Source organism: Lagopus muta, chromosome 23 (genome assembly GCF_023343835.1).
Source record: "Lagopus muta isolate bLagMut1 chromosome 23, bLagMut1 primary, whole genome shotgun sequence".
Classification (NCBI taxonomy): domain Eukaryota; kingdom Metazoa; phylum Chordata; class Aves; order Galliformes; family Phasianidae; genus Lagopus; species Lagopus muta.
Genome location: NC_064455.1, coordinates 4,342,627 through 4,360,680, shown reverse-complemented (window position 1 = coordinate 4,360,680; position 18,054 = coordinate 4,342,627). Strand labels below are relative to the sequence as shown.

Genomic DNA, 18,054 nt, shown 5'->3' with positions numbered 1-18,054 from the left:
CAGGTGGGAACTTACGGAGAGCTGCCATTGGAAGAAAAAAGTGTGCGTTCGCCGCAAGCCCCGCCCCGCCCACCCGCGCATGCGCACTGCCCCACCGCTATGGCAACCGCGGACGGCCGCCTCGTTCCGTTCGTGGTCCTCTGGCCAGAGCCGGTGCCAGGGCAGCCGGGAGGCTCGGCTTCATGATGCCTGCAGGGCCAACAGCCCTGCGAATGGGGATGAAGAATAGGAACAGGGCTGGGTGGCAGCCCTGAGCAAAGCACCTCTTTTCCCCCGGCCCCACTGCCTGCCCACAGCCCAGGTTTACCCCTGCACTGCCCTCTCCCTCCCCAGGATCAGGCCCGTGTCTCCCTGCAGCAGCCGGGTCCCAGGGACAGGGGGCACAGTCCTGCAGAAGAGGCTACAGCCAAGGATCACTGCAGAGCCAGGCATTGTGGCCAAAAGGGCTTTGTTTGAAAGCTGAAAAACCGTAAGAAGAGGGATAGAAGAGTAGCTGCCAGTTGCACAGGGATGGAGCCGAAGATCACCGACCCTTTGAAATTGGGTTGTTCATTAAAGAAAAACTCGGTGTCCCACCAAGGAGGCAGCGGGGCTCATTTGTGCTTGGCACGAGGGAACTCCCTCCTGCCCTTGTCGCGGCCCCCAAAGTAGCGCACGCGGTGGATGGCCTGCAGCTGCCGCTCGATGGTGGCCCTGATGTCCACCTGGTCGGGGATGTGCACGTAGCGCACGTTCCTGCCGGCCACGAAGATCTCGTCCAGCTGTGACACCACGCCTCGCCTGTCTGTGAAGGTCACCTGGGCCAGGCGCATGTTCATGAAGGCGTCCACGTTGGCCACCCGTCCCGTGGCCGTGCTCTCATCACGGAGATCCACGGTGGTGACGTGGCCGTGCAGGCCCTGCAGCAGGATGACCAGGCTGTTCTCGGCGATGGTGCGCTCCTTGACTGAATGGCTGACCTCCATGGTGCGGCTGTGGCAGATGAACGGAGGGAGATGCTGCGCTGTGCCCCACCAGCACCTCGACCTCCAGGACTGGGCACCAGCACGTGCTTCAGTGCAGCTGTGGAAGCATGGCACGCTCGTGTATGTGCACACCAGCTTGGCAGTTCCACCAGCCCTCTACACACGGGGGCACGCGCTGCCTCCTCCCCGTGCACACGGAGTGCTCATTACCTCCCTCCCTTCGCATACCGCGGTGCTCGCTGCTCCCTTCCCTCGCATAACCACCTGCGCGCTGCCCTCGCATCCCCCATCCCGCCTTCTGCACTCCCACCCCGCACACTCAGTTCTCCCATCCAAGCCGCACGCATCCCTGCACCCGCAGCGTTTGCAGCCCCCTCCCTCCGCACATCCCGATCCCCCCAAGCCCGCTCACCGCCCGGCCCGGCAGCAGGAAGGGGCGGCCCCGCGCGCTGCCCCGCTCCGTCCCGCCCCGTTCGGCCCCGCCCCGCCCGGCGGCTCGGAGGCAGGCTGGGAAGAACGCCTTTAATGGCTCACAGCCCGTCCATCAGCGCCAGCAGATCCTCGCCCTTCCCGCAGCTCTCCGCGCACGGCTCCGCCACCTCCAGGTCTCCCAGGATTCGCTCCAGCTCCGCTCGCCGCGCCGGCTCCTGCGCAGAGATACGGGCTCAGACCGGCGACGTGTAAAGCTCTTTAGGGAGCGGAGGAGGAGCACTTAGACTCCAAGTGAATTCACGTACCTCGGTGGCTTCGATGTTCACAACCTTGTAGGATAACTCCTCAGGTCTCGTCAGCGCCGCCTGCCTTGATTGAAAGTATGAAGAGCGCTTTACGTGATGTCATCCTGTCACATCCCACCCATCCCACAGAAGGTCAGCAGTGTTTGTCACTGGTCCGTCCTGAGGATCCTACAGATGAGCAATCTAGACAGCATTCCTGTTTCTACCAGGCAAACTGGGATGCGGATCCCATTTTGGACATTTATCCCTGCTTTGGGCTTTCTAAACGTGGAGCAGTGGAAACACCTCCCTGCCGGGAGGGGGCTGCAGCGCTCCAGCCTAATTGCCTCCTCACCTCCCCCCAGCTTCTCTCTGAAATGAGTGTCCGGGGGACAGGAAAGCTAAGGGGGCTGAAGGCGTCTAACGCCTGATCTGTGGCAGGACCTCAGCCCAGACTGAGCGGGTGACCACCAGTGTCACCTGAAGGCAGTACGAGACCCTGCATCACTGAAAAACCAGGAACACAAATCCCCTTCCTTGCTGAGTCTTTAAAAAAAGTCAGATAAACTGCTCCTCTTTTGTTCCTGCAGGGAATATCAGGACATGGATAAGAAAATACTAAAAAGGCTGCTAATCTGTCCCTAAAAAATCTGTCCCTGTTAAGGATCAGCTTCAGTTCAGATCAGCTTCCAAGCCTTGTCCACATGTCACTACATCTCAAACCCCAGACCAGAACCAGCTCGAGCATACTCTTCCTCTTCATCTGTCATGAATAAATTCAGTCGAAATCCCGTCTCGCTGCCACCAGGTTTCTTGATCTCCAGGCCTCCCAGCAGCCTGGCTAAGAAGTTCAGTTCTTCTTTAGCAAGAGGATTCGGGGCTACGTTCTCCTGCAGAAAACAGCAATAGGTTCATTGGTCGGATTGCTAGGAAAAAGAGGGCTAACAAGGTTACCATAATCTAAAATTACATCAATATGCAGAAACACATTTATGTATTGTTAATGGCACAGGCAACTCCTCATTATCAGTCATATATTCATAAAGTGGTTGCTTGCATTTCTAGACCCAGGAGCAGACAGTTTTTCAGCTAAATCAAGGAGCTGTGAGATCAGCAAACCTAGCTTCCTGATTTCTGAAGAAATGAAAAAGAGGAAGCAAGATTTCAGCAGACCACTTCATCAGCTTATGTCTACAATTAGTTAGGAAAACATGCCCAGAGCCTCACTCAGACAGTAGTGAGAACTGAGGCTCACAGAGAACTGACGAGGTTTGGAGAGAAACAAATAGGCAGGTACCCCAGAGTACAGACTAAAATGATGCTGCTGTTACATGAGAACAGAAATGAAGCAGAAGACAGCGCAGCTATCTAGTGAATGAGCTGGAGGAGGGCAGTGTGTGCTCCATCAGTGACTGCAGCTCTCAAGGCATGGAGGAAACAGAATGTGAAGTCTGATGAGTGTGGTGAAACCCCTCTGCCCTGTGTGACCACCTGCAGACCTTGCTGACACACCTTGCTGCCAGGGTCATGAGTTTTACCAGTGACAGCATCAGAAAAGCATTAACCTTTGCACTGGAAGCCAAGGTTTTGGATGATCCTGACGTGTGTGTCTCTGCTGGCCGACTAACACTGTACCTAGAGAGAAGAGCACACCAGGAAAACCAACCTGTTATTTATTTGTGATACAGAAATAGCAGGGAGCAGCACAGGGCCTAAAAATGACTTCAGGATATTTTTTCTGAGGATTGCAAGCTGCTGAGAGGTTACAGTTCTGTTTTACAGGGTATTGTGGCATTAAAACATGTCAGCAACAAAGCAAGAACATAACTGACTCATTCTGCAAAAGGAAGAATTACCTATGACATGTGAAGAAAAAACAGTAATTCCTTGAATGCAATTCAACTGAATTTCCATTTCACAGAACTCGCAGTGCACAGTGAGCACTATTTTCAGTCATGAATCAAACTGTGGCTCCTTCTCACAGCTGTTTATGCACACTTAGCTGTGTGTTGTGTTTTACACAATGGCTTTGTGAAGTAGCCAAGCCAGCTGATAATGCCAGAGATGCAAAAAATAAATATACAAGGCTGAAGACACGCTTCTGAACAAACCCATCATCAGTGTTCCCTCTGTATTTCTATGTAGGACAAAAATGACTTACATGTTTGTTCCAAGTTTGAGGACTCTGTCTCCATAAAGTTCAAAAGATCCTTCCCTTTGTGGAGTGACATAATTTCCACCAGTGGTGAACTCGCTTCTTCTAACTTCATCTCCATTGCAATTAAACATCCTTAAAAACAACCCAACATTGAAACAAATTTAATAGATCTGTTCCTGGTTTTCAGCACTGTATCCTTTGCTTACTGTACAAAAAGAAAAGGGAATAAAACCCTATTCTGTACCTGTTTTAAAGGATAAAGGACTAATAGCTAATTTACTGGAATAGGGAATGGCAGACACACAGTTAGCATCTCACTGCTGGGTCACTTAGTGCCAGACTTGCCTTATCAGTAGCTCACTGGAGGTTCAGCTTGCAACAGCAGAGACACTCTAAGCTTCTGGCACTAAGTGCTCCTTGCTGAGCAGCCACACATGCAAGGCACTGCAAACAGTATTCACCTGATGACTCCTGGTACTTCTGTACCCCAAGGAACAGGGCCTGATATTGGCAGCACAAAGCGACCATTCGAGTTCTGCACTTTATCCTTCAGAAAGATAGAGACCTGCAAAAGAACATTCCATCCTCTAGAGAATCAGTTACATGTCTTCTGTTCCGAGTTCTCTGAAGTCTTCCTGCCTAGACTGGGATTGGTTTCCTAGAGATTCTGATGTGCCTGGGCTGAAGCCAGCAGTGTATTACTGTAGTGCAGAGGACAGGCACATTTGATCCAGTATGAAAAGAAAAGTGTGCCCTTCATGCATCTGAGTATGAGCAATTAATTTACAGAGCATCAAGGCCCATGGCCTGAAGTTTGAAGTCCTTATTTCCATATCAAGTGTCTACAAAAAAACATGTACTAATGAAAACCTGAATCAGAAATTATTCTACACAGTCACCTGTGAAATAAACAGCTAATTAGGAGTGGGTTTTTTTTTCCTCCAGGACATGTTAGAATTATTCAGTATTATTGTACTAAATGTGCTCAGCATGTGAAATCATGAAGACTGGTTACAAACACATCGAGATGACCAAAAAGCTTAAGCACCAAAACCAAATGCAGTGTGATTATGAGACACATCCATATTCTAACCAACCAGTTACACTGGGCTCTTACCCTTATGTGCATGTCCTGAAAAAAAATGAGGAGCGTTTGCCTGATGAGCTGAAATTCACCAGCAGAGAGACAGCCATACACCTGGAAGAGAAACAGCCCGAGGTGAGGGAACCATGCTGCTGAATCACGCTTGGTATGTGCAGCTGGATCAAGCTCCACTCTCAGTGGGGCACTGCCTGATGCAGCAGTTAGTCTCTAAGACCAACCTGGAAGAGGAAAATCCATGTGTTCCACCATCCTGCTAAGGGTTCTCACCTCAATCAGCTGTCGGAAAGTTTCATCCACTTGGTTCAGAATGCCAGGGGCATCACAGATGAAATCTTTGATGGCATCCAGGTGATTGAACGTGACCAGCAGGATGTCTTTGGGCCGGGGACACAGCAGGACTTGGTACTTGAAAGCCATAGTCATGAGATCATACAGCTGCAAAGCAACACGGGAGATTTTGGTTCCATTGCAACACACACAGCAACGATTCCATGCTCATGAAGAAAGGGTTCTGAACATTCTTTTCTTTTAACACCTGCTTAAGGGTAAGGAAAGCATTTTAGCTTTGTTTCCCAGGGAAATGACACCTCTACAGTGACACTGCTGTTGCTCCCTGGGTCTCTCCAGCAGTCTTTAGCACTGCTGGCAGTTTCAACACTAGTGACCCAGGGTACAGCTCTGACAGGTAAGTGAGCTCCTGTGACTTTTTCCTTTTACCACCAGATATGCTGTTTGCAGGCAAGAGTTCTTCTGCCTGTCATTGAAAATAGTGAGTGTCAGCACAGAAATGTATATATATATTTACATATATATACATATAGACTTTTTGTATATTAAAAATCTGATTAAGATTGCTTACTGAACCTCTTAAAATCACCTGCATGTGAAACTCAGAGTATTTCCACTTAAGGTGCTGAATTATCTGGAACTACTACAGATTTTCTCACCGTTTTCTCATCTTAGAGCCATTTTTACAAAGAAATCCAGTGGGAAGAGGTTTGTTACAAAGTGCTTCCAAGTACAGTGACCTGCAAACAGCACAGTGAGCACTGCACAGATCCCAGTTTTACCTTATCCATGCTGGCCTGGTTCAGTCTCATGATTGAAGCATGAGCTAGCCGGTCATACACGGTTCTCAGAGCTTTCTTGGAATAGAGTTCCTGTGGTTTAAACAGCTCTTCCATAAATTTTTTATTGAACATGGTTGTGATGATGTCATTCATAACTGCAAAGACAGAGAGTATCTGTTTCTGCTTCAGAAGCACAGCACTCACCTCATCCTTCCACACAAACCCGATGCTGAAGGCTCCCAGGGCACTTTGGAGACGTGGTGCAGAGCTGCAGCAGCAGCAGGACGGGGAGCACTGTGCCTTAATGCAGGCACTTCTCTTGGTGCCATGTTGTTCTGAGCAAGCAGCAGGATTTCTGCAGACTGTCCCCTGAGGCAGAGATGTTTCTAAGCTGCAGACAACAAACCTTGTTTTGCCAGTGGGAATAAGGCTGAGTTTGTTGTCTTGTTTTTACAGCAACGGCTGGCTCTTTCCTCTTTTAAAATAATTGTGTTTACAGGCTTTGCTAGCATGTATTATCTGGAAAAGCTACAGTTTTGCTTCCTAAGATGACTGTTTTGCATCAGTCTGGGTTTTTTTACACATATTTTTCACAAACCATAGCTATCTCTCTGTCCCTGTTCCCCTTTTTTGCCCTTAACGCCATCAGTCCGTTTTTCTCTTCTACACAGAAGCCCTGGGATGATTCCAAATGCCCTGAACCAGATTGCTACCAACAGGCCTGCAGGGTGCATTCGCAGCGCCGCGATCGGAGCAGGGCTGGCTGGGAGCTGAGAACAGGCACAGTTCAACAGCTGGCAGCTCTGCACTTCCTTCCTAGAGCTTTGCTCTGAAGGATGAATTCAGAGGTGGTTACACGACTTACTGAAGACTCGGTGAGGATCAGAAGCACCCAGTGTGAGGTCTGTGCTCTGCTTCATAAGCTTTCAGTGCAAAGGAGATAGAGAGCTTTTTTGCAGTGATTCAAGCAGACACAGCAGCCCAGCTTTCCTGCTGGATCCCACGCCTCTGTCACAAATCTGATACATTCTACGGCATCACCATAAACAAGCATTTATTTCTCTACCAAAAAACACTGAAAAAAAAATCAATTTCAATTCACAGAGATTATTGTACAAGCGTGAATTTCCCTAAGCAGATCACTGCTACTGAGGCTTGTAATGATAGCTAATTCTTATGGATTAGGGACATCTCAGGGGAAGCAACAATGAAAAAGCAAAGCAAAGTTAATGTACCACTCACTTCATCTTTTCTTAGATGATTATTACCTCGGGAACACTGCTAGGTCTGTCAGAGATGCTGAGCACCTGGACGCTGACAGCTGTTTCTAGAGGGCGACTGCCTTCTGAAGTGTGGATTAAAAACAAGCCTCATTACCAATGGAAAATAATTCCTTTCTCCTCCACAGATAAATTGGCCACAAAACCACCTCTGCGTGCAGCGTGATGCAAAAATCCTCCCTTCTTCCAGTGGAGAAAAGCAAATACTATGTATTATTATGCATTCAATTCTGCATGTAGTCAATTAGGACAAAAATAAGAACTTCTGCCTTAGGCTGCAATCAGGAAGAGTTTTTGGTTAAGTTTCCCACATGTGTTGCCTGCACAAAGACTTCTCCATCTTAGGAGGGTCACTGATAACCAGCGCTGTCAGGAGACAAAACATCTCACAGTGTGCCACTGCAGCTGGAAGATACTTGGAATGGAATCAGAACTGTGTTAAGCACAGGAGAAGCCTTAAAGAGTATCTTCTGAAATTAAAATCTCTTGTATTGGCTACGAAAATCACTGAGAAAGACATCAGATATCAGAGCGAAGGGCAAACCTCACGAGGTGCACTGGATAATGACAGAGACCTCGGAGCATAGGCAGTCCTAAGGACGTGCTTACACCGTTCTAACAATGGAAAAGAAAACAGAAAGGAGTGTAGCTCAGGGGAACGGCACGCCAAGCAACACAGCAGAGAAGCAATTTAGCAGAGGGGCATTTCATCAACCAGGATGGGTACAGACAGTGCAATGGACGGAAGAGAAGCCGAGGCTCAGAGCGGTTTCTGTCGTGTCGCTGCACACTGACACATCTCAGCCTCCTGTGCCGTCACGGGACGCGGCTCGTATGCATGGCATGAGACTGCAGTCTGCACATCTGGATTGTGCTCATGCTTCTCCAAGGACACTCAAGACAGTGAAGGGAATGGTACGAATCCGAGGCGGTCACACATCTGTTTGCAGGGCTCTGTAGCTCCTAACAAAGCTGACACAGGCAGTGCCTCGCTGCTGCCTTTACCTGCAGCCATGGGCTCTGCTGCCTGCTCTGCATCCATGTTTCAGAGATCATCCCGAGAGCAGGACTCACAGGCTGGGCTTTTTTTTCTCTCACAGGAAACACTGAATCGGCAACAAGAGATCAGTTTTCATGCCTATACCATCTGAATCTGATAAGGCAGGATCTTATAAAACTTATCTCTGTTTTGGATGTGATACAAGAGGGGAACACGGCATCTTTTACACTTCTGAGATATTAAATGCTGGGAAAGCACGTTCTTACAAACAGCATGCAATGGGAGTGAAGAAGTGGGGGATAAATCCAAGGTATTCCTGTTTACCTTCAGTAAATGTTCAAAACCCAGTAAGGACTTACTTTGAAAATACAACAGCAAATCATAAGGCTGATCTCTCTTAAAAGGGGGCTGCTTAAAGACAGTGCAGTTCACCTGACAGAAAAAAAAAGGGATCATTTAAGAGATTTACTTTCTCATCCAGCTGCTTACTGCACCCTGACCCCCACCATTTGCAGGCAGAGCCTAGAAGGAAATCACAAAAACCTGCACAACCTGAGCTCAGACCATCTCCAGTGATCACTCACGTCAAGATGGGCCTGGCTGAAGCGTGGATAAATGCTCCTTTGTGGTCACTGTGCTGCAGGGATGGTGACCACTGGCAGGGATGGGTAAGCAGCTGGATGGAAGGGCCTCAGATCTCTCCTGGAGTTTGCCCTTCAAAACCCTAAGCAGTGAATTAGAAATATCTCAGAGAAATGCAGCATGTAGGTGGCATTCTTGCCAGTAAGCAGAAAAACCTCACAATGCTGACACAATTATTTGCTTGCCTTGATATGATGTTAGAAAAACACTATGATAACAGGTTATGATCTCTCTACAGACATCGCCTTCATTAAATTAACAAATTGCCTTCTTTTTGTTTTTTAAGTGACATGATTTGGAAATATTCCCTATTTATAGCTAAAGCATCTTTTAAAGAATATCACTCCTCCCTGACACCATCACTGGAGGGCTGCAGAACAGCATACAGTGTGTTCACATACAACGAGCCTCACGTGTGCATGTAGTGGTGTTATCAACTGCATGCAGCCAGATTACAGTACCTCGTTTCCTGTCCACATCTGTCCATTCATCTACACGAAGCATACAAAACAAAAACATCAGTTCAAGAAGTAAGAATGGGAGTTTCAAGGAGGAGAAAAGAAATAAAGAGAAAAAAAATATATATCTAACTAATGGTCTTTGTTTTTTTTCTCATCAGCATTCTGTGTTTAGCAAGAAAAAACCCTGCTGTTACCTGATGCCCTTCTGCTATTTGGCATCTTTCAGTTTCAAGGACCACATAAAAGATGAAACCCTGTTCTTCCCCTGGAAAATCCTGGTGCTTCAACAGAGCGAAAATTTCACCCTTGACTGAAATTCAGTTTTGTTTTTTTTTTTTTTGGTCTTTTTTTGGCACTTATTAGTGAACAATATTTCAGCTTTAAGCAGTAAGAAACGCCTCAGTGAAGATGACATCTCAGTAAAATAGTAGAACTCAAGCTTTCTGCTTTTTAAATACAAAAAGACATGCAGACCTCATTCAGACACTCACTATACACAGCTACGTTTAGTCAGAGCTACAAACTGAAGGCTACACAACCAGCAGCAGGGAGGGGGAAGTGCCAGCTCCTCTTCTGAGCACAGCCAGCTCTATCCCACTGTGCACCTCTCCCAAATTACCTTCACAGAATCACAGAATGGCCCGGGTTGGAAGGGACCTCAAGGATCACGAATCTCCAACCCCCTGTCACATGCAGGGCCACCAACCTCCACATTTAATGCTAGACCCAATTTAATACTAGGTTGCCCAGGGCCCCATCCAACCTGGCCTTGAACACCTCCAGGGATGGACGGGGCATCACAGCCTCTCTGGGCAGCTGTTCCAGCACCTCACCGCTCTCATAGCAAAGAACTTTCCCCTGACATCCAACCTAAATCTCCCCTCCCTCAACTTCAAACCATTTCCCCTTGTCCTGCTGTTATCTCCCCTTTCAAAGAGTTGATTCCCCTCCTGTTTGTAGGCTCCCTTTAGGTACTGAAGGCTGCAGTGAGGTCACCCCGCAGCCTTCTTTTCTCCAGGCTGAAAAAGCCCAGCTCCCTCAGCCTGTATTTGTAGGAGAGGTGCTGCAGTCCCCTGATTATCTTCATGGCTCTCCTCTGGACCCTCTCCAACAGCTCTCTGTCTTTCTTGTACTGGGGGCTCCAGACCTGGACACAGTAATGCAGATGGGGGCAACCTTCAGTAACACATTCCAACAGCCACTATTAGAAAAACGTTGTGAAATTTATTTCACTTAGAGGGCTTTATTTTCAGACAGCAGAAACACGTGACCAACTTCTGTGACAGAGCTGCGACACCGTGGGGTTGAAACACATCCCCAAGGCTCCTTCTGACGACACGCCGCAATGCTCTATGGCTGAGTGATGCTCTATTGCTCTGCCCTTCCACGGTGAGCGTACCTGTGCCCATTCCTGCGTTACTACGGGAGTTATTACCAACAAGCTGAGCACGTGGAAAGGAACAGCAGATCTCTGCTGGTTCGGCAGCAGCCTGACAGGAGCAGCGAGGCAGGGCCAGGCCCGCTGCTGAGTCCTTCCGGAGCCCGTCTGCTTCTCCTCACGGCCCGCTGCTGCTCGGGGGAGGCCGAAGCCCGGCCTCAACGCGCGACCCCCGGCCCTGCCCCCGCCCCACAGATCCGACGCGGGCAGCCGGGGCTCGGCGGGGCAGCTCACCTTTTCGGGCCTTCTCGCCTGGGATGCTCTGGGCGCGCAGCCGCTGGTCCAGGATATACAGCATCTCTCCGCCCAGGTTGAGGAACAGCAGCGGCAGCGTTCGCGCCGACATGGCGCCCGTAGCTAGCCGCCAGCCGCCGTCACCGGGCAACGGCTCAGCCAATCGGAAGGAGCCGTCTTGGCGCGACCAATCAGAAAGCGCCATCTTGGCAGGTGGGCGTCGTGCTGAGCGCTGCGCCGCCCAGCGGGTGAGGGTGCAATGACTGCCATTGAATGCTTTTAGTGCGGAGCTCCGTGCGGTCGTGGCTGCGGCAAGGAACCGCGATGGGACGCTGCAGGAATTGGCTGTTGGACAGCACTGCCCCCCACCAGCTCAGGCTGCCCAGGACCGCGTCCCACCTGCCCCGGGCGCCTGCCAGAGATGGGGCAGCCACAGGGCAACCTGTGCTAGAGCCTCACATCCCTGTCATTTAAAAACATCGCTGCCTTCAGAAAGGCACTGGGAACACCCCAGAACTCCTCTCAGCACAGAAAAAAAAACAGTTCAGGGCATAATCTGATGAAGCAGTTCAATGCAAAGCTCTAAAACACTTAGCCACTCACTGCACTATTTTGGGTACTCACACGGTGCAGACCATGCGTGCACGTAAACAGAGGCCGTGTGTCTTTTGGGAGTTCTTTATTTTTGGAGAGGCTGGCTGTATCACAGACCCAATGTGCTGCTATACAGGCGTCCCCTCACTTTGTGCCTGCTTCTCCTTTGCAGCTCTGGCTCTCTCTTGCCACTTTCTTCTCTCCTTCAGCCTCTCTTCTGCTTTCAGCTTCCGTGCCTCCTGGAAAACCTGCAGAAAGAAGGTGAGAATATGGGAGAAAGGGAAGGTCAAAGGTGTCTGTTGCCCACCACAGCCATTCCACCACCACTGCTCACTGCAACACAGAGTGGGATCTAAGTTCCTGCAGCAGAGTGTTCAGTGAGATCAGCTCCTTCGTGTCTTCCTAGGGGTCTGCAAATAGCCTGTTATTTAGGGCACCATTCTGAGGTATGGAGCAATAGCTATCCAATCTCTTACAATTTTACTGGATTGAAATTTAGTATTTCTAGACTGATGGCATTGTTGAGCTTTTTGATTCTGCTGTTACATCAAGATATTCAGAGTAAACGAGAACAGACAATGGCCATATGCATATTTCTGTTCTAACACTGCCATCATATTTAATAGTTTACCTATTACCTTTGAGGAAAAGCTACACTGAATCATACATTTCTGTGCAAACCAGCAGCTCAACTTGAGGTTCTTAAGCATGGTACACCCTCATTATGTGCTTCACCTCCCACTAAGTAACCACCTTTCACAGAGCTCTTTGCCGAGCTCTACAGTCATTATATCATCATTGCCTCCTCAAATCTAAAGCACTGACTTGCAGGCCTTTTATCTATCAGCTTCTGTCAGCTATCTGTTCCAATTGCATCCTCTACAAGGTTTTTTCTGCTCCAGCTACCCAGCTTTCTCTCTGCCTCGCTCCATACCTTGACACAGAAAGCCTTCTTAACAACCCAGCGCTTGGTGACCCTCCTGAAGTAGGCAGGTCGTGGTGTGTACTGGATGTTCAGCTGCTTGCAGGTGTTCTCAAAGACATCGTAGCGGACACGGCGAAGGTAGGCCAGCAGTTTGTTGCGGCGATCCATGGCCATCAGCATGCGACGACGGTTATTTTTATCCTGCAAAAGACTTCACGTTCACCGGATCGCAGATAGATTGCTCTTTCATCCCAATAAATTACTTAGAACAGAGCAGATGATGGCTAAAAGGACACAATCAGGTTAAGGACAGCATCCGAGAGCAATTTTTCTTAGCAGGTATTGCAAGAACATTAGGTCACTACAAGAAGCTTCAGGAAGACTTGATTTACTTTGCAGTGAAATTGCTTTCTCCAAGCTTCAGCGTCTTGGAGGCGAGGAATGCAGTGAAGGTCTGCTGGCTAAAAGCTCTGCTTCCCCTCAAGCATACATTTCCAGAAATAACACAGGCTTTTACTTCTTTCTTTTTTCTTGTTTTTGCTTTTCCAGGATTTAAAGGCGAAAATAAAATCTTGGCTCTATTTGACAGTTTGGTTTGTTCTTTGGAAGAGAATATGCATAGCTCAGTTCACACCACTCAAGGCTCTCTCTCATGGAAGCCATCTCCCTACACTTTACAAGCAATTCATCTAAAAATAGGCTTGATTCAAGTACTTTCAAAAGGTCTTCTCTGCTGAAACGTTTGGTACAACTTCTGTGTTCTTAAAACTAAATTCTCCTCTGTTTTAGGCTTCAAGCTTTTATGATTAGCTAATAGCTACAAACTTTTTTCAGACACAGCTGATTAATTTGCTCCCTACCTTTTCCATGGCATTAGGAATCTTCAATAGACCTTGTTCATAAAATTACACTTGTGATGTTTTGCATTTGGGCTTCAAACCCATGTAGTTTTAGATGGGGAAACAGCCATTATGACATTAATGCAGTCCTGTCCATAAATATTTTCACAGTAGAACAGAGGAAGAACATGGCTGAAGCAATCACATTAGTAATGCTGACAGCTAAGCAATGAAACCTGATCAGTAGATTTAGCTGAGCTCTGCTCCAAGGTATCTGCTCAGCCATCTCCAACAACTCAGTAACCAGAAAGCACACCTTCCACCTTTCAGTTGGTGCAAATGCAGCTGCAACTGAGCCAGCAAGGAGCAGTTACTGTTATCTTACAGACCATCTTAGGAAAGCCATAATCCCCAGCATTAAAATCCTTTTGTCCTTAGCTCAGAAAACAATCTGAACAGCCGCTGCCTCAGAGGTGTGGGTTGGAATTACTGGTAGTTACCTTGGGATGCCTCTGAAGGTGTTCCTCAAAGGTGCGGATCTTGGCAGTCAGTATGGCAGCTGTGAGGACAGATGTGAGAGCTGTGAGAGAGCAGCAGCCTTGCAGAGTGAGACAGCATCATCTGCATTCCTTTCAAAGCACTGCTGCTGTTCTTATAGGTACCCACTGCACAACAGCAAGTACTTCCACACAGCCTTCAGAGCAAATGGTAACACAAAATGCAGCCTACATAAACCCAGGTAACAACTATCACCATTATAAAGCTGACTGTTGCAATTCCAACAACTAATCACATGGTTTTCCCTGTAAGGCAGGTGCTTCACCTCATTTGAACACTGGTGACTTTATGTGGCCTTCATCTCTGCCCTGTGCTTCAGACAGAGCTTGCCTATGCAGAAAGAAATCTGGTTGCCATGGCTAAAATCTATCATTTTGTTTCAGTAATATCTTTTACAGGTGCAATGGGGAAAGTGTTGCCAAACTACATTAAGCTTTAGTGCAAGGCTAGGTATTTTATAGGGAAGAGATTAATGAATCCCTTCAAAAAGTATGGAAATTATTATACTCTATCAAGTGAAAAGTTCTGCAGCAACCCTGTCCTGGCTCTTCCCCCATCCGTTATGACTTCAGGAAACAAAGCTGTATATGGGCAGGAAAAAAAAATCATTTCCAAACTCAGAGAGTGATCTTCCAACTGCAGTTCTGCCATTTGCTTTCCTCTTCATGCCCAGTTCATTCAGCCATAGATGGAACGCTGCAGGTGCAGAAGCCATGGAAACAAAACTGACAGACGTACATCACTGTAAAAGGGCTGCAGCAGCACAGACTATTTCAGAGAAGCCTTACCCTAACGACACCAAGCAGAGCCATAAAAGACTCCCTTATGAGCAAACACTGACAAAAGGGGCAGTTTCACATCACATTGAGTAATGACATGACAGGATCATAAAGGCTTAAGTGACTTTCCAACACGCCCAGTAAAGACCTTTGTATAGATAAATAAACCGAGGCAAAACGTTCCCGTTGTCAGCAGGCAGCAAGATGTTTTCATGGCACCTTTCGGATGCCTTTGGCACCTCTAACAACGAACTGCTCCCTCTGTGCTGAGTGTGTGCATTGCCTGGCAGCACTCCCAAACCCTGTGCAGGCCCACCTGCCTCCCAGGTGCTCTCCTGAAAGAGATTCTCTTGGTTGCTACAGGAAACTTGAAGTGATGGGGTGGGAACAGCTGAATAAAAGCCAAGTGAACTATCATCTGCCAACCATAGGGTTCTGTTTCTTCTAACTTACTTTGCACCTCAAAGGAGCCATTGTCACTGGGAGACCTCCTGACCTTCTCTACCAGCTGCTGTATCTTTATCTTCATTTTCTCCCTCTGTGAATAACAAAAGAACTCGTCACTTTCTGAAGAAGCTGTATGTCCGAGCCATCCCAAATCTTTTCCCAAATGCCCAAATAAAGACTTTGTAGCTTTACTCCAAGTCCACCCTAAAAGGTGGAAGAAAGTGCTGCAAAAAAAAAAAGGAGCACAGCAGGGAGGGAGCACAAAAAGATTTCAGCAGAGAACAGAATCACCCTTGTTCAAAGGAAGAGCCCAGGCACATCCCTCTTCCCAAAGTTGCAAGGGAGGGGAGTTGAAGAGGTCCAGCTGCTCTCATGAGCAAAAGACACAGAGCTAAAGCTGATCTCACACGGCAGTAACCTTCCATTTTTGCACTTTTTTAAGCTTAAGTGGAAAGTGGTAAGAAACAGTGAGATCTCTGTGATGCCTTTCTTGTTTGCTTCCTTGCTTTCTGGGCATATAAAAAATAAAAGTCATTTGAAGAACATCCATGGTCCAGTGTACCACTTCCTGTAAAACAACCCAACCTTCAGCAGAACCATAACAGCTGCATCTCCTCCTGTGATTGTCTGACACTTCATTCTCTTCTTTTAATACTCAATTATTATAAAAGAGAAGAGCCCAGGATAAACTTTAAGAGCATGCAAGACTTATTACCTTTGTGCATTTAACAGCCCCACAGCTGCAGTTACTGAGCAACACTTAGAAAGTAAATGTAGGGCATCTAACAATGTAGGCAAGTCTTACACGAACGTGTTTGCAACTCCATCTAGTCTTTATACAAGTGCAATAAAACTAACCTGGCTTGCCATTTCCAGTGACAATAACCTTTTCACTACGTCATCAACACTGCAAGGAGAAGGAATATTAGTCTATCAGCTTAGAATGAAGTATAATAACATAAAGTTGGATTTTTAGAACACATTAGTTTTTCTCAACTTATTCTAGAAGTTAACAGCAACTCTCCTCCCCTCCCAAACTTGTCAGATGTAAACTATCTTTGTATTCCTAAGAAGAATAATGGTTGAGATCACATAAACATCAATTAGTTTTGCTGCTCCGGAAAGAACAGCACGGAGTATTTCAAGTCACAGCGAAGTCTTAATCAATTCCAAAACAACACTGCATATAAAATGGATGCTAAAGGCTAACTGAGCACCAAGTTAAGCAGCCAAGGACAAAATGATGACTTTTAAGACTTGCTTCTTCAAAGACCTGTGAAAGTCTCATTCACGCCACTGGGGGCTCTCCCTGCACCACACATGAGCAGTTCTAGAATCAAAGCAGGCAAATGCAAAACACTGAGTCCAAATTTTAGAAGCAGTCATGCATTTTGAGTCGTTCAATTTTATGCTCTTTAGCACGTGAGTTCAAGACAGGTTTGGGTCATTTCTAAGATTATTATTTCTATTACATCAATATTATTTCTTTTTCTGTGCACAACAAAGTCCACAAATATGGGCAACCAGCACTTGTGCTCAGCGTATCTTACAGTAAGAAAGCAGAAAGTTAAAGCACTGCTAATCAGTGACTGCTTCTGCAGATTGACTTTCAAAACAACTTTCCAACTGTTGTGCACAGCAGTGACCACAGAACATTAATTACTGAGCAGGTGATGGGCTGCACAAACTGCCTGTATGCATATAAAATACAAAGTTCTGAAGAGAACATTCCTTCATTATGTCATACCTATTTACTATTGGGACATTGGCGTAATCTTTCTTCAACATTGTTGGAGGGAGATCATCCAAATGGCTGGGGATGTCTACAAAAGAAAGATCCATGTCTGAGGAACAGCAGTACAAAGCCAGAGCTCTGAATATATAAGTCAGTCAGAGGAAACATGCTGCAAATAAAACAGACTAAATGCTCCAAACAAGAACCAAGACATTAAGAGATGAAGCTGAGATGACAGGAATTGAGTGAATATACCTTTCAACTTCCTTCTCACAGGTCTGGCGTAACATCTTGCTGTCTGAATAAAAGGACTGCAAGCTTGAAGGAAAGAAAACAAAGATTTCATAGAATCACTGAGGTTGGAAAAGACCTCTAAGATCATCAAATGCAACCACCAACCCATCTGCACCATGCCCCCTGAGCACATTCCTAGCTTATTAGATTGTTTGCACTTTTCTACCTACATTCCTACCTGTCTCAGTCTGTACTAGAAAACAAGCCAGAGCACTCAGACCACAAGGTGACCCTCACGGGTCTTCTGTCCCACGGGAACAGCTCCAGGTTGGTTCTCAGAGGGACCAGCAGGAAGAGATGACAAACACCCCTCAGCAAAGCGAAGGGCTCCCCCCCCCCCCACTGCGCTCATTTAAAGTGCTTACACCCATTATTAATTCTACTAATTTCACACACGAGTGCCTCTCCGTTACCCTCAGCCACTGCCTGCGTGCTGGCAGCAGCGCGGCACGGACAGCAGTGCTGACCTTTACTTCACACCGCTGCCTGCTGTGCCGCGGGGCCGCGCTCCAGGCACAGCCGTGGATGCTCTCAGGCCGCCCCAGGCCCCACCGTAGGCCCTGCCTCTCCCATCGCTGCACACCCAGCTCCTTCCCGCCTCTCTGCTCCCTCCACCGCCCCACGGGCTCTCACCGGCCCCGCGGCCGACCCTCAGTGCGGTCAAGGCCCCGCGGGCCGCCCCCGCTAGGCCGCGGCCCAACGCCAGCATCGCCTCACGGCTCACGGCTCCCCGCCTCTGGGCGCCGCCATCTTGGTCCAGGCGGTGCTGCCGAGCGATTGCCGAGCGCATCGATCGGGGCGTGACTCCACGATT

At 47.8% G+C, this 18,054-nt stretch overlaps 2 protein-coding genes across 8 annotated transcripts; both read right to left on the bottom strand.

Annotated features, from left to right (window-relative positions):
• Positions 1-109: 109 nt before the first annotated feature.
• OSCP1 (organic solute carrier partner 1) lies at positions 110-11,752 on the bottom strand. 7 transcript variants are annotated; one of them, XM_048968885.1, is made up of 12 exons: positions 11,070-11,621; positions 9,398-9,427; positions 6,015-6,169; positions 5,212-5,379; positions 4,957-5,037; positions 4,301-4,404; positions 3,843-3,971; positions 3,247-3,316; positions 2,432-2,571; positions 1,703-1,766; positions 1,500-1,612; positions 118-1,062 (listed from the first exon to the last, which is right to left on the bottom strand). In XM_048968885.1, the coding sequence occupies exons 1-12, from the start codon at positions 11,272-11,274 to the stop codon at positions 594-596; spliced, it is 1,728 nt and encodes a 575-aa protein (XP_048824842.1). In that variant the 5' UTR covers positions 11,275-11,621; the 3' UTR covers positions 118-593. The 7 variants fall into 7 exon arrangements, with proteins under 7 accessions (XP_048824845.1, XP_048824847.1, XP_048824848.1 ...); XM_048968887.1 differs by having other exon boundaries at positions 118-972; XM_048968886.1 differs by lacking the exon at positions 9,398-9,427 and having other exon boundaries at positions 121-1,062.
• On the bottom strand, positions 11,732-18,045 carry MRPS15 (mitochondrial ribosomal protein S15). The gene is made up of 8 exons (XM_048968905.1): positions 17,874-18,045; positions 17,202-17,264; positions 16,959-17,034; positions 16,070-16,118; positions 15,218-15,302; positions 13,928-13,986; positions 12,598-12,789; positions 11,732-11,911 (listed from the first exon to the last, which is right to left on the bottom strand). The coding sequence occupies exons 1-8, from the start codon at positions 18,028-18,030 to the stop codon at positions 11,792-11,794; spliced, it is 801 nt and encodes a 266-aa protein (XP_048824862.1). The 5' UTR covers positions 18,031-18,045; the 3' UTR covers positions 11,732-11,791.
• Positions 18,046-18,054: the final 9 nt, after the last annotated feature.

What these genes read in the sequence shown, in the direction of transcription:
- OSCP1 (XM_048968885.1), bottom strand. Translation starts at nt 11,274, where the DNA reads ATGGCGCTTTCTGATTGGTCGCGCCAAGACGGCTCCTTCCGATTGGCT. An exon ending in AGATGTGGACAGGAAACGAG is followed by an intron (nt 6,170 to 9,397) that starts GTACTGTAATCT and finishes CTGTCTTTGCAG; the next exon opens with TTATGAATGACATCATCACA. An exon ending in TTCAGGACATGCACATAAGG is followed by an intron (nt 4,405 to 4,956) that starts GTAAGAGCCCAG and finishes GTTCTTTTGCAG; the next exon opens with GTCTCTATCTTTCTGAAGGA.
- MRPS15 (XM_048968905.1), bottom strand. Translation starts at nt 18,030, where the DNA reads ATGCGCTCGGCAATCGCTCGGCAGCACCGCCTGGACCAAGATGGCGGC. An exon ending in AATGTCCCAATAGTAAATAG is followed by an intron (nt 16,119 to 16,958) that starts GTATGACATAAT and finishes TTCTCCTTGCAG; the next exon opens with TGTTGATGACGTAGTGAAAA. An exon ending in ACCTTCAGAGGCATCCCAAG is followed by an intron (nt 12,790 to 13,927) that starts GTAACTACCAGT and finishes AGTCTTTTGCAG; the next exon opens with GATAAAAATAACCGTCGTCG.